This window comes from Gymnoscopelus braueri, assembly GCF_963280865.1.
Source record: "Gymnoscopelus braueri genome assembly, chromosome: 9".
NCBI lineage: Eukaryota > Metazoa > Chordata > Actinopteri > Myctophiformes > Myctophidae > Gymnoscopelus > Gymnoscopelus braueri.
Genome location: NC_137610.1, coordinates 50,825,744 through 50,841,210, shown reverse-complemented (window position 1 = coordinate 50,841,210; position 15,467 = coordinate 50,825,744). Strand labels below are relative to the sequence as shown.

The following is a 15,467-nucleotide window of genomic DNA, read 5'->3' as shown; positions in this document are numbered from 1 at the left end:
TAATGGATATAACATTTCTGTGACCGGTTGTATATATGTTGACATATCTAAGATTTAAACTGTATCGATGGTCACATGTTTGATGGTCAGACATTTTTACGGCAGATCTGGCGAGCATCCTATGTTTACTGTCCCTGATTTAGCATAACGACGAGAAAAAAGGGATCAAAATAATTGTCTACTCCATGTGTTTACTTACGGGCCGCTGAACTCAAAGACGTTGCTGATGGTTTGTTTCAGCACCATGATGATGGCCATCTGGATGAACAGGTCTGTGAGACAACCACTGGGATGACACTGTATGGACAATAATAAATGCGTATTATTATTAATAAATTTTAGTGAAATCACATACTAAGTAAGAACGTATTCTAGATGAAAGAAATCTGCATTTGTTCAAAATATAATAACGCTAGACATTTTTTACTCACTTCTTCCAGCCTCCACTTCCCAGCGATCCTCACATAACCTCCAGGATGACCGTTTATCCTGTCAGGTTAGTTACAAAACATCAAATGTTTTATAAATGTACCATAAACATTGTTGTTAGACATTATGTACCAAGTTACTGTACACAAATATCTTTCTCAAGCCAAAGAAATCCCGGTTAGGTAACCTAACGTTGTATCATTCTTTAGCATTTCGTTGCTGTCGGGCAGAGTTTGTAGATTGCCTATTTTCACAATTTTTAATATTAAAGAAAATAACACCAAAGGTTTTGGGCATACAGTACAAGGTTTCCACCCGACAGCAACAATGTGTTCAAACCTTGAACAATGATTACTGTCAGAAATACAACAAACTATTTGAAATAAGAACAGTGTCTGTGAGCCCACTGTGTCTGCTTCTGATTCAACACATTCAATCCGGAAACGCATCTGTGTTGTTTATGATTTCTTTGGCTATTAAAAAAATAGCAGATCTACAAGCTCATAGCGTGGCACTGAGTGTCTGAGCTTGTAGATCTGCTATTTTTGAAAAAATCGTTAACATTTGTGAAAAATATTTGAATATATACAGTATATATTTTAAAGGTAACATTTTGTCAAGTCACAACTCAAATCTTTGCTTCTGGGGGGTCCCTGGCTGGGACAATATATATTGAGATGGGGGTCCGTGGCCAAATACATGTTATTTTGGTGGTCCTTGACATGAAAAAAGATTGAGAGCCACTAATTATAGCAACATACGTTGAGTTACAAATCTTCACTTTAAAAATACATATATATTCAAAGATTTGCACACATTTTCACGATAATAGAAAAAAAAAAACCCACAAGCTCATAGCGCTATGAGCTTGTAGATCTGGGGAGATATTAGGCTTTAGAGCTTCAGGCAGATCTACTCTGCTATACACCTACCTGCCCAGGAAGAAGGCCACGTAGATGAGAGAGGAGAAGTAGGTGAAGAACTGGAAGGTGAACATCTTGACGGTGAAACTCTTCTCCAGGTTGGCAAACGACCTGTTCTCCTCTGTAAATAATAATAATCATAATAATCATAATCATAATCATAATAATAATAATAATAATAATAATAATAATAATAATAAGGGTAATAATAATAATAATAATAATAATAATAATGTTACCTCATGGAAATCTCACTTCACTTATGGACAAAATTATATTCTACACTTTCATGTCAAGGACCCCCAAATGTATGTTTTTTGGCAGTGGACCCCCATCTGAAATTAGTTTTGTGCCAAGACCCTCCATACAAGATTTATGTTGTTAAAAGGGCTTTTTTAAAGTAGTATTTAGGGTGTAAAGTGGTTAAAAAACGTATGTTGATTCTATATTAGCTATAATTTAGCTGGGGACCCCCTGGAACCCCCCCAAGGACCCCTGGGGGTCCCTGGACTGTTCTACACCATTGAATATGTGTTTCATTACTGTATTGTCAAATGAAAACAGCATAATATGTGTGTCCACACCTATGTCACACAGCTTCATGGCCACCATCCTGTTGACCTGGAAACAATGAACACAAGGTCAAGAGGTCACAAGGTCACACATGTGTTCATCTGCAGCTGTGTCACCACTGTCATGGTGTTGTTGACAGTGGTGGAAGAAGTACTCACATATTTTACTTGAGTAAAAGTAGCAATAACACAATATTAAAATACTCTGTTACAAGTAAAAGGCCCTGTGTTAAAAATGTTACTTGAGTAAAAGTACAAAAGCATTGTCTTCAACATATACTAATAAGTATCAAAAGTAAAAGTACTAAGATGTTTGAAAATAGCAGATCTACAAGCTTGAGCTTGTAGATCTGCTATTTTCAAACAGCCTATGTATGAAATAGGGCTGAAGTGGTTAACTCATTCAGTGCCCGGCTTATTTATGGCAGTTTGGCTCTGAGTGCCACAGCCAAAATTCATTGTAAAAAAAAAAAATGGAGCAGAATATTTTCAAATCATGATATCTTGGGTTCTGATTTTTTTTTTCCCAAAAAAAAAATAATAATAATTTTTTAGATTTTTTCTTTTTTCTTTTTTGGACGTCTTAGACGTCCAGTGGCACTGAATGAGTTAATGTATGTTCTCGGATTGAATGGGTTAAAACTGGTGGAAACGCAAGCCGGTTCGTGGCTGGTTCCGTGAAAAACACCAAAGGTTCCAAGAATCTAGAACGGAACCAGTTCTAGAACCAACGTTCTTTTGGTGGAAAAGGGGCCAGAGTGACTAGACAGAAATGGTGCCACAATATAATGAGTTTTAGTGAGAACCAATTATATAAAATATATAAAAAGTCGACCTCTAGTGATGACATCATACCCGTGTCATCACAGTGAGGATGATGTAATGACATTAATGATGACATCATACCCGTGTCATCACAGTGATGATGATGTAATGCAGGAAGGCTCCCAGCATCATGGCTCCGGTGTTGGAGTTGTCACTCAGGAACTTCCAGGAGCCCTCGGCCAATAGGACGGCTGCCATCACCCTGAAGACCACCAGCACGTGGGTTAACCCTATGATCACCAGGATCTGTGCACACACACACACACGAGCGCGCACGCACACGCACACACACACACACACACACACACACACACACACACACACACACACACACACACACACACACACACACACAATTAATTAATAGATAGCAATGATTTAGACTATATTTGCGAACGCGGGAGGAGGCGCGGCAAAGCCGCGCCTCCGACCAAGTGGAGCTTACTATGTAACCCTGCTTGGGTTGTGTCTCTCTCTCTCTCTCTCTCTGTGTCTCTGTGTCTCTGTGTGCACTGCCTGTGTGCAGCTCCTCTGAGATAAGTAAATGTCCAATTTAGACGTACCATACATCAAATGAAAGGTCTTTGAAAACTGAACACACCTGTCAAGGTTGCGTTGAAGCCCGCCCCTTCCCCCGGAAGCCACGCCCCGGAGAAGGCTCCTAAAAACTCCCCATTGAAACCCCATGTTAAATGAAAAGTGCCCGAATCGCTCCCAAACTTTTTCTACCCCCCCTAAGTGGGGGTCTACGAACAAATACTTCGGGCTCGGATTTTGGCTCCGCCCCCCGGAAGTGGGTGAAACAGGCACTTCAAACACTTTGTTGAATTGTTCAAAAACATTCCAAGTTTTTTTTGGGGGAATTTGTATTTTTCTAAGATGCTCCTTTTAACGCAGATTTTTTTTTTTTTTTTAATTATTTTTTTTATTGGTTACTTTTTTTTAAATATTTTTTTTCATTCTTTTTTTTCTTTTTTTGCGTTCGCTTACCGCGTTCGCGCGTCTTACTTGTTATAAATACTTAAATAAAAAGTGCGCTCTGCAGAGTGCAGATCTCTGCTAGGGTTGGCTTTACCCAGGGAGCCCGCAAATTGTGGAAGTCAATCATAGCCAATGAGAATGGAATATGAAAAGTGTGACACATCTTGATCACATGACTTTAAAGATAATGTGTTCCGATGTGTGTGCGTTTTGGACAGAAGCTGTAGGTTTAATAGCAAAAAGTGTGTTTTGAAGACATTTTAAAATGTTGGAAAGGCTTTGAATAGCCCAAAGTATAAAATAATGGCTATAGCTAAAATCTAAAATGACACAGATGCGTTCCCGGATTGAATGGGTTAATACATAATATAATACATATAATACTAATATACAGTATTCTGTCTCACCATCAGAGTGACACAGATGAACCACAGGGTTAATACATAATGATCAGTATTCTCTCTCACCATCAGAGTGACACAGATGAGGACCAGCGTGCTGCGTAGGTACGAGTGTTTGTACTGTCTGGGAGAACAGTTGGCATCGTTCACGATGTCCAGGATCAGCTCCTCCTACGGTTACATGAGTGGAAACAAAACATTTCTTTTCAGATTATCAGATTTTAAATACAGTCAACCACTAAATTGAAACCATTAAGCTTCATAGTCCGGTGCACAACACTGCCGCTTGCCGACCAGAACAGATCTCCAAGCTATCAATGCGTGTTTGCACTTTGGGTGACACAGTGCATTGGGGCAAAACAGTGTGGTGGTGAGACTGTGAAGCTCCGCCTCCGTAGTAACCAGGTGATCAGATAATGAATCGCAGGTAGAAAATAGATTCAAGCAGATCAAACTTTTGTCAGTTTGTCATTGTCCCACTTAGGTAGGTACTTTATTCATCCCCGAGGGGAAATTAAGGTGTTACAGCAACTCTCATAGAGACATCAATAAAAACACATACTGTACCTCTTCCTCAGACCAGTCAGAAATCTTCCATTCACACAAGTATGAAGCTCTGTGTCTCTTCCAGAACTCCAGGAACAGAGTGGCTGTGAGGAGAGAACAGAACTCAGTTTACTGTCCCAGAACCATGGGACAATAAATAGACCCTCCGGAAAAATGCGGGCAAAAATCCTTGATTATGCGATGCGTATATTATGCGATGCGATGTGCATATTATGCGATGCGCCCTTTTTGAAAAATACACATACATATTCATATGTACATACACATGCACATACATATTCATCCCTATGCATACATTTACGCAGTCTCAAAGCTACAAGCAATAGACTGCAAAAAAGCTTCTTTCCACTTACAATCAGGTACATGAACGATCGGACAAGAACCAGAACGAACCAGGGCAAAGGGAAATGCTAATTTGCCCCCCCCCCCCCCACCCAAACATCCATCCTTTTCTTGCACTACTATGCCTGAACTGCACCTACTGTACCTTATCTGCTGTATATAGAATAGAATATACTGTGAAGTTGTTTACACAAAGTTAGGTGGCAGCTACTGAAGAAAAAATGCTGGTGGTGTATACAACATACCAAGTTTGTTTTTTATTTTAATGCATTTATGTATATTTGATGATGCTCTCTTTTTATTCTCTCTTTCTTTAAATCTTTTTACGTTTCCTATCATTATTCTGTTGTTGTTATTACCTATGCTGCTGCATTGTCTGAAGGAAGCCAAACCAACATAAGTTTTACTCTTTTGTACCTGTACACAAGATGTAACAATAAAGTACAACCTTGAACCTTGAAGAAGACTTAAATAAGACTCACCCCATATTGCCATGAACATAGCAAACAGCACTGTCCCATTGTTGTCAAACAGCAGGTTCACCTGTACACATCAATCAATCAATCAATCAATCAATCACCTGTACAGATATAAAACACCAGTGAGCACTAATAAACTACGGTAAGTCAGTTGCTTGTCTGGTTTTCTGTGTCGCTGCATTCTTCATCATGTGGGGGAAAAGTCAGATATGTGGGTCACATGATGTTATGATATATGTGGTGATGAGTGAATGCAATATACTGACACACACACACACACACACACACACACATGCGTGCGTACGTGCGTGCGTGCTTGTACTTTACCTTAGCATATGTACAGGCTTAGCCTACAGTATGTACAGGTGTAATAATAAAAATGAACTGAATTGTACCTTAGCATAACGTACAGGTGTCATAATAAAGTTAAATTAAATTGTACCTTAGCATATGTACAGGTGTCGGACAGCTGCCACACTTTGCATCTCTTGTCGCAGAGAGGACACATGACCGTTGTAGCTTCACACACCTCCTTTCTACAAGAAGACAGTCATCATAACAGTTCACTTATAAAGCTTATTTTATATGCCATCGTCCAAGTGTGAGTATAAATGTGAGACTTAAACTCAGGGGAACAACACATAAGTAACTTCAGATATGTACATAAATTAAGCCCACATCTAGAACAGTGGTTCTCAAACTTTTTCATGTCAAGGACCCCCAAATTGACACTTATTAGCCCGCGGACCGCCATTTGAAAAGATATGCCTCAGGGACCCCCATAAGTGATCATATGATCCAAGATGGCGCCGTACTATGGCGACACGTTCAGAGCAGCTCTCGTCATATTGTTTGTCTTTATGTTATATGTCTCTGTGTTTACACAAAGTACGTCGTGCACTGTTGTTTATGACCGCAAGACATTACTGGACATAAGGATGGATGTTCCTAGCGATTGGAAGCCGCGGTATTTACCGAGAGAACTTTACAACAACAACGCTGGCAACGCGGATACCCCGCCACGGAGCAGCAACAAACACAGACGGGGGAAGAGAGGAGGCGTCCTAGTGAGGTTACGAGGGCGACCGACCAGACCCCCGATCCCCAGTTTGCTGCTCGCCAACGTTCAGTCTCTCGACGCGAACAAGCTGGATGACCTCCACAGCCGTTTACGTTCACAACGGGACATAAAGAACTGCTGTGTGTTCTGCTTCACGGAGTCGTGGTTGAGCCCTAATACACCCGACAGGGCGATACAACCAGAGGGGTTTTCTGTGTTCCGCACAGACCGTTCCAGGACGGTCACGGGCAAGTCAAAGGGAGGTGGTGTTTGTTTCCTCATTAATGACACTTGGTGCACCGACGTGGTTATTACCTCACAGTACTGCTCGCCAGTGCTAGAACATCTCACCGTAAGGTGCAGACCATTCTATCTCCCCAGGGAGTTCCCCTGTGTATTGCTAACGGCTGTTTACATTCCGCCAGAAGTCAAGGCAGCCGAGGCGTTGGATGAGCTGTATGGCGTTATTAGCAAACAGGAGACCATGCACCCGGAGGCCATATCAATTGTGGCGGGGGACTTTAATCACTGTAACATGAAAACTGTGCTACCAAAGTATTATCAACATGTCAAATGCCCAACCAGAGGTAAAAAGACTCTTGATCATTGTTACTCCACTATCAAGGCTGCTTACAGAGCGCTACCGCGTCCTCACTTTGGGAAATCCGACCACCTGGCCGTGCTTCTACTCCCTGCCTTTAAGCAGAAAGTGAAGTGTGAGCAGCCCACAATGAGATCGGTACAGTGCTGGTCCACAGAACACGTTACCAAACTCCAGGGCTGCCTTGATGCGACAGATTGGACCATTTTCAAGGACTCGAGTTGGATGAATATGCTGATACTGTCACCGGCTACGTCAAGTTCTGTGTGGATAACTGCATCCCAGTACGTTCCGTTCGCTCCTATCCCAACCAGAAGCCTTGGATGAACAATGATATACGCATTAAACTGAGGGAGCGCACCATCGCTTTCAAATCCGGGGACGACGGACGCTACAAACGATCCAGGTACGAACTGAGAGGGGCTATCAAAGCTGCAAAGGGACAGTACATGGACAAATTGGAACACAACTACAGCGGCTGTGACTCGCGGCGAATGTGGAGCGGACTGCAGGCAGTTACGGGCTATAAACCCAAGTCAGGCTCAATTACTGACACCTCCGCGTCCCTACCGGACGAGCTGAATAACTTTTTTGCCCGCTTCGAGGCTCACAACATGGACCCAGTTACAACGGCGCAGATCCCACCTGAGGTGGTGGACCTACAGGTGACGCAGAGGACTGTGAGTAAAGCGTTCAAAAAAGTTAATGCTCATAAAGCTGCAGGGCCAGACGGAGTAGCCTCTCGTGTCCTTAAAACATGCTATGACCAGCTGTCATGGGTCTATACTGACATATTTAACCTGTCCCTGTCATTGTGTGTGGTGCCATTGTGTTTTAAAAAAACAGTAATTGTGCCCATTGCCAAGAAAAAACCTGTTACCTGTCTCAACGATTATCGACCTGTTGCTTTGACTTCTGTTCTCATGAAATGTCTGGAGAAAATGGTCATTTGTTATATCAAGAGCATCATTCCTGCTAGCATTGATCCATTTCAGTTTGCTTATTGTTCAAATAGATCTGTGGACGACGCAATCTCTCTTGCTTTACACACTGCCCTGGTACACCTTGAAAAGAAAAACTCATATGTCAGACTACTGTTCATAGACTATAGTTCCGCATTCAACACTATTGTACCATCTAAATTAGTGCTGAAACTCAGTGGCCTTGGTGTGGGCAGCTCCATCTGTAATTGGCTATTTGATTTTCTGACAGGCAGGCCCCAGTGTGTACGCATAGGAGAGAGATGCTCATCCACAATTCTCACCAGAACCGGTGCCCCCCAAGGCTGCTGCCTCAGTCCTCTGTTATACAGTTTGTTTACGTTCGATTGTGTCGCCAGATGTGAGAATAACAGCATAATTAAATTTGCGGATGATACCACAGTGATCGGTTTAATAACCGACGGTGATGAGAGGGCCTATAGGAGGGAGATAGAAGATCTAACTCTATGGTGCGATAACAACAACCTCTCACTTAACACCAATAAGACCAAAGAAATCATTGTAGACTTTAGGAAGTCCAAAGGTATCCACACCCCCATTTCCATCAAAGGGTCATCTGTCGACATAGTTGATAACTTTAAATTCCTGGGCATACACATCACAGACACATTCACATGGTCATTCAACACCGAGTACATCCTCAAGAAGGCGCAGCAGCGACTGTACTTTCTGAGGCGCCTTAAAAAATTTGGCTTAAGTACAATAGGACTAGTGAACTTTTATCGTTGCATAATTGAAAGTGTCTTAACTGGCTGTATCACAGTGTGGTACGGTAACACGACCGCTCAGGACTGCAACAGGTTGCAGAGGACCATTAAAACAGCAGCTAAAATCATCGGCAGCACAGAACTACCCAGTCTCCACAACATCTACACCACTCGCTGTATGAAAAAAGCCCACAACATCATTAAAGACACCAGCCACCCCGCAAAAACCCTGTTTAGACTACTCCCTTCCAAAAAATGCTACCAGAGCATCTACTCTCGCACCACCCGTCTCAGTAACAGTTTCTTCCCTCAGGCAGTCAGGCTGTTGAACAGCTGACCTTGTTTTGCACTGTATGGTCATTCACTTGCACTTTATTTTGTATTTTGTGTTTGTCTTTTCTTTGCACTATAGATGTTGTTTATGTGTATATAATGACTGAGAATGCTCTGAGCAAAACAAATTTCATTGTATTTATACTTGTATTTATACATATGACAAATAAACCTGAACTGAACTGAAGAGAAGATTTTTACGGCTCTAGCAGTGATTCTCAACCATTTTAATTTCAAGGACCCCCCGTTTGACATGCATTAGGCTACGGACCCCCATTTAATGGCATTTCTATCTCTGGGACCCCAATGTATATTGTAAAATCAATGTTAATTTAACCTTAACGGGTCCATTTGGTTCCATGTGTACACTCTCAGAGTTACAGACCCAAAATGGTCCATTTGGTTCCTAACTATCCATCATTTAGCTGGGGACCCCCTGGAACTCCCTCAAGGACCCCTGGGGGTCCCCGGAACCCACTTTGAGAACCAAGGATCTAGATGACTATATCAGTAGCTTTTTATAAATCTAACTCAGTGGTTCTCAAACTTTTTCATGTCAAGGACCCCCACAATTATATGTATTTGCCCGCAGACATCTCAAAATATGTTGTTCCTGGGACCCCCCCAAAAGCAAAGATTTGAGTAAAAAATATTCGTTTTCAGAATCTTTCAAAAATAGCAGATCTACAAGCTCATAGCGAGTGCCGCGCAATGAGCTTGTAGATCTGCTATTTTTGAATAGCCAAACAATATAATATGGTTAAAGTGGTTAAAATGATTGTGACACTATAGTAACACATTTTGCTGGGGACCCCCTGGTACCCCTCCAAGGACCCCTGGGGGTCCCCGGACCCCACTTTGAGAACCAAGGGATCTAACTCACATGAGGGGGGAGGTGTTGAAGAAGGCCAGGCCGTACAGGAAGACTACGACCCCGATGAGAGCAGCTGGGATGAGCAGGTAGGTGTACCATCCTAACCACAGGTAATACAGAGCTACCTTCTCTCCAAAGTAGCTCCTAAAATGCACACACAGACGCACGCACGCACGCAAGCACGCACGCACACAGTAGTCAGAACATAGGAGCAGAGGGGGCATAATGAACAGTGTGTCTGTCTGTCTGTCTGTCTGTCTGTCTGTCTGTCTGTCTGTCTGTCTGTCTGTCTGTCTGTCTGTGTCTGTCTGTGTCTGTCTGTCTGTCTGTCTGTCTGTGTGTGTGTGTGTCTGCACCCAGTGATCTTGGTACATAGAAATTGATCTATTGAAGATTCTGACTTTCAAATGTACATATTTTTTGTTTTGATTGTATTACTGTATTGTTGTATTGTGCTTTCTGCTTTGGCAATGTAAACGTATGTTTTCTCATGCCAATAAAGCCCTTTGAATTGAATTGTGTGTATATTAACCTGACAGCAGTGATGGGCTGACCTTGTAGGATGGACAGGGTGTGTGTGTGTGTGTGTGTGTGTGTGTGTGTGTGTGTGTGTGTGTGTGTGTGTGTGTGTGTGTGTGTGTGTGTGTGTGTGTGTGTGTGTGTGTGCGTGCGTGTGTGCGTGGTGTGCGTGCGTGCGTGCGTGCGTGTGTATTAACCTGACAGCGGTGATGGGCTGACCCTGTAGGATGGCGGTCCAGCGCGCCCAGCTGTCCTTTAACTCTTTCTGCTTCTTTTTCTGGAACACAAACAGAGAACAGCAGCTCAGCCACCGTATACTGTAGCGTTGTGTTTGACAACACTGTTGTACTACGATGTATACATGTGGCTTATAGAGGAGCACTAGACCAGTGGCTCTCAACCTTTTCTGGATCAGGGCCCAGTGGGCCCACTGGAAAATATTGAAAGTGTTCGTGGCCCACCCATCTGACTTAACCCATTAAGACCAGGAACGCATCTGTCTGTAATTTTTTGATTTCTTTGGCTATTCAAAAATAGCAGATCTACAAGCTCATAGCACGGCACCGAGCTATGAGCTTGTAGATCTGCTATTTTGGGGGATATTTTTTTGAAAATGTGTGGAAACCTTTGAAAATATATATACATTTTTAACTCAAATCTTTGCTTCCGGGGGGTCCCTGGAACATATTTTGAGATGGGGGGGGGGTCCGCGGCCAAATACATATAATCTCGGGGGTTCTTGACATGAAAAAAGTTTGAGAACCACTGATATTATAGCAACATACATTTTTTCAAAAAAACTGTTAGGATTTAGAAGACATTGTGTTCCGGCTTGGATCAAGTGGAACCAACTTCGTATAATTTAAAGTTGCTATTTATCTGTATCATGCATCATGAAGATGCCTTTTTCAAGGTTTTAAAGTAAACAGTAATTTTCTAAACATGTTTATGTATATGTTGTTTTTTTAATATCAATGTCATATTATCATTGAAATCTTAAGTGTCTTTTCCAACTTGCAATACCCTCGCAGCGGCACTAGACAACATTCACACACACACACACACGCACGCACGCACACACGCGCATACAGTACACATACACATCATGATGAGTGCATGTAGTGTAAACAGGTTATTATTAGTTCTGGTAGGTTTCACATCACAATGATAATAATGTTAGAACAACACTTCACAGAGAGAGAGTGAGAGCCTCACTCATCATTGTGTGGTATCGTCAGTGTGGGCGTGTCAATACAAACACATCGTTAGTGTGGGTGTGTCAATAAATACAAACACAACAGGTAACAATAGCAGGTATTCTCTGTGGTTTGTGAGCTGTGAGCTTCGTACGCAGCAGGATTCTATTCTCTGGTTTAAACCCTGGAGTGACATTGCTGCACATCAAAGTATTTCATAGGGAAAACATTTAAACACCTAAACCTAACTTCTAAATGTCTAATCATAATAACTAACAGGCAGACACACACACACACACACACACACACACACACACACACACACACACACACACACACACACACACACACACACACACACACACACACACACACACACACACACACACACACACACACACACACACACACACACACACACACAGTAGAACTCACCTCATGTAAGCAGAACTTTGCTTCAAACACCTTCTTCTTCATGAGTTCCCGGAGGTCCTCATCATGGCCTGGTTGATTGAATTTGACAGGTGTCAGTCACAGATCACAGAGCATAACTAAACTGTAATTCATTCTAATAAACTGCATGAATTAAAACACGTTCATCTCACCTGCTGTCCTGATGATGGTGTGATGGAGGATGAAGTGAACGATCCGTATCCTGAAACAAACATGACATTACTCTGTCAATATTATCATTATCATCATCATCATCATCATCATCATCATCATCATCATCATGATTATTGTGGCCGGTGGGTAGCGTGGGGTGCGGACGAGTTACATTTAAAATGTAAGTCTAGCTCTCTCTCGTTCGTTTTATTACTGTGCAGTCTATTGCATTGTTCTATTACTGTATGCACTTGTTGGTATTTTATGATATATATGGTGAAGCTAAGGGTAGCTAAATGGTGACTATAAATGTGTTTCTTTTGTAGTGTGCAACAGTCAGCATTTTGTGTGGGGACTCACGTCTGTGTCCAAAGACTAGGGGCGAACAGTCTGGTGTCTGCGGTGAGTCTTTGGCTCATATACACATACAGTAGGCTATGCACTTTGGTCATATAATAGGGGTTCATGAATTGCTGCTATTATGCTCTGATATTCATTATGTTCCATTTCCATGTCATAACAGGTGGTGATCATCAGGTGGTCACTGCGTTGGCGCACAGAGCTACTTCATGATAGGGGTTCAGTTGGTTAGGGTGAGCATTCATATGAAGTTCAGTCTGTCTCTTTTATTAGTTAACTTGTGATAACTGTATTTGTAATAAAGACAATCTATTTTTATACTGCAATATTCAATAAAGATTATTTTAATTATACATATTTGGTCCGTCTATTATGTACCCGAAGCCTCTTGGTTACATTATTATTATTATTATTATTATTATTATTATTATTATTATCATTATCATTATTATTATTATTATTATTAGTATTCAGCAGATCTGTTCTGTCCTAAATTACATTTAGAAAGCAGACTTGTGTATTTTTACATAATCTGTACAAATATTTCCTTCAGAATTAGAAGCACGTCTAACATTTTAAAGCCTTTGAAAATATTAACATGCCCAAAATAGAGACGGCGCGATGGATGTGGTTTAACAAAAGGACATTCCTTTTACGAGTGTTGTGTTTAGAGAACACGCTGACGGCATAAAGATTTGATCCATCACCATAAAAATCCCCCAGAAGAACCGACAGGGAAATGAAAGTAAAAGATGATTGACTCATACAGACAGCTGATATGACTCTGATGGAAATGAAATGAAAATAAAAGCAGATGTTGAAAGTAACTAAGTACCATTTACTCAAGTACTGTACTTAGGTACAATTCTGAGGTATTTTTTTTACTTTACTGGAGTATTTCCAATTCTCAGTACTTTTACTTCTACTCCATTACATCTCAGAGACAAATATTGTACTTTTTACTTTTTACTACAAATATTGTACTTTTACTATTATTACAAGACATGCATTAACCACTTCAGCCCTATATACATTTTGGCCATTTGAAAACAGCAGATCTACAAGATCACAATGCGTCGCGATGCGACACATTGTGAGCTTGTAGATCTGCTATATTCAAAATATTTTGTACATTTGAAAACTTCAAATGGGACATTCTTCATAATGAGCACTTTCTACTTTTGGTACTTTTAAGTACATTTTGATACCAACAATACTTTTGTACTTGTACTCAAGTCAATTTTGAATTCCAGACTTTTACTTGTAACAGAGTATTTCTACATTGCAGTATTTGATACTTTTACTTAAGTAAAACAAATTGAGTACTTTTTCCACCACTGAATAAAAGATAATTGACTCATACAGGCAGCTGATATGATGATGAGTCTAACAGATCCAGTTAGACCAGTCATACAGCAAAAACAAACGTTATGACACTCCTGTGGATTAAATGTATACCTGTCTTCACTTTTTACTGCTTTAATCTATCAACATGGTGCTACAACACATCACCTGTAGGCTATTAGAACAAAGATTAATGACAGCTTTACACAGTAAAGTCCTCAGTGTGTTCATTTAACTCTGAGTGTACAAATGGACTAAAATGGACATTAAATGGTTAAATAAACACTCAGTCAGGAATGTCCTGTGTGTTTTCTTAGCCAATAATGATGACAGTAGTATGACTGTATGACAGTGTGACAGTATCGGAAATGCCTCCGATACTGACTGAAGAAATGAGTATCTGTGTGTACGTATGCCAGCCTCTAAGCTGGGGTGTGCCAGTGTGCCAACCTCTACCACATATATGGGCAACAGGAGGCCCGGGGGCCACATGCGGCCCCCCACCTTCACGTAATGCGACCCGCAGGTTAATATCAGAATATTGATATATCATTGATTTCAGCTGTTACAATTCCAAACATACAAACATGACCCGCTTCAATTACTTCAGTCTATATTAGTAGCTTAATGACTAGTATTACAATTCTATTGTCTTTTTTATGTCCAATGTATTTGTATTCTAGTTCATAAAGTTAACATACGTATAACTAAATGCATTTGAAATTAAATAAAAATGTTACTATTCAGGATTCCAATTAAAAATAGCAAAAAACTAACGGATTCTAATTAAAAAAATGCTAAAATAGCAGATCTACAAGCTGAAAACGTGTCGCACTGCGACGCGTTTTGAGCTTGTAGATCTGCTATTTTTGCTACTTTTGTGTGACATAGAATGGCGAAGTACGGCATTAATTTATGAAAAAAGTTAAAATACGGAGATAAGAGGTGTCTGCCCGACAGTATGCAACGTGGCCCTCTGGAGTGAGTGTGGAAATATAGTGTCCCTCTACATCATCAAAGTTGCATCACCCCTGCTCTAGCAGACCAGACCAGTTCGATCTCGGGCTCCCCCAGAGTTAGTGTTGAAGTGTCCTGGGGGCGGCCATAGCTGAGTGGTTAGTGAGCCCGCCTAGGGAGCCAGAGGCCCTGGTTGCCCCCTGGTTGTCCCTGAGCAAGACTCTTAATCCCTAATTGCTCACAGGCCCTCATTGGAAACAAGCCCGCAAGGACTTTCATGAACGTCCTGTTAAAAGGAAAGGAAAAGGAATTATCCTTATCCTTGAGCAAGACGCTGAACCCCTAATTGCTCCCGATGAGCAGGTTGGTGCCTTGCATGGTTTCCTCCGC

At 41.3% G+C, this 15,467-nt stretch overlaps 1 protein-coding gene across 4 annotated transcripts in view; it reads right to left on the bottom strand.

Moving 5' to 3' along the window:
* LOC308091342 (anoctamin-9-like) overlaps nt 1-15,467 on the bottom strand; it is a 112,880-nt gene that overhangs the window by 16,617 nt on the left and 80,796 nt on the right. For 3 of the 4 annotated variants that reach the window (XR_013933699.1, XM_080436883.1, XM_080436885.1), the window contains 13 exons: nt 12,416-12,465; nt 12,246-12,313; nt 10,812-10,891; nt 10,105-10,239; nt 5,962-6,055; nt 5,523-5,583; nt 4,699-4,781; nt 4,198-4,302; nt 2,831-2,995; nt 1,937-1,973; nt 1,362-1,473; nt 432-489; nt 200-297 (listed from right to left, as the gene is read on the bottom strand). Coding sequence is in view for 3 of the 4 variants with exons in the window: in XM_080436883.1 (XP_080293009.1) it covers nt 200-297; nt 432-489; nt 1,362-1,473; nt 1,937-1,973; nt 2,831-2,995; nt 4,198-4,302; nt 4,699-4,781; nt 5,523-5,583; nt 5,962-6,055; nt 10,105-10,239; nt 10,812-10,891; nt 12,246-12,313; nt 12,416-12,465 (1,146 nt within the window). In the remaining variant the exon portion in view is untranslated. Of the gene's footprint in view, nt 1-199; nt 298-431; nt 490-1,361; nt 1,474-1,936; nt 1,974-2,830; nt 2,996-4,197; nt 4,303-4,698; nt 4,782-5,522; nt 5,584-5,961; nt 6,056-10,104; nt 10,240-10,627; nt 10,650-10,811; nt 10,892-12,245; nt 12,314-12,415; nt 12,466-15,467 lie in introns of all 4 variants that reach the window. The other variant, XM_080436884.1, reaches the window with a different exon arrangement.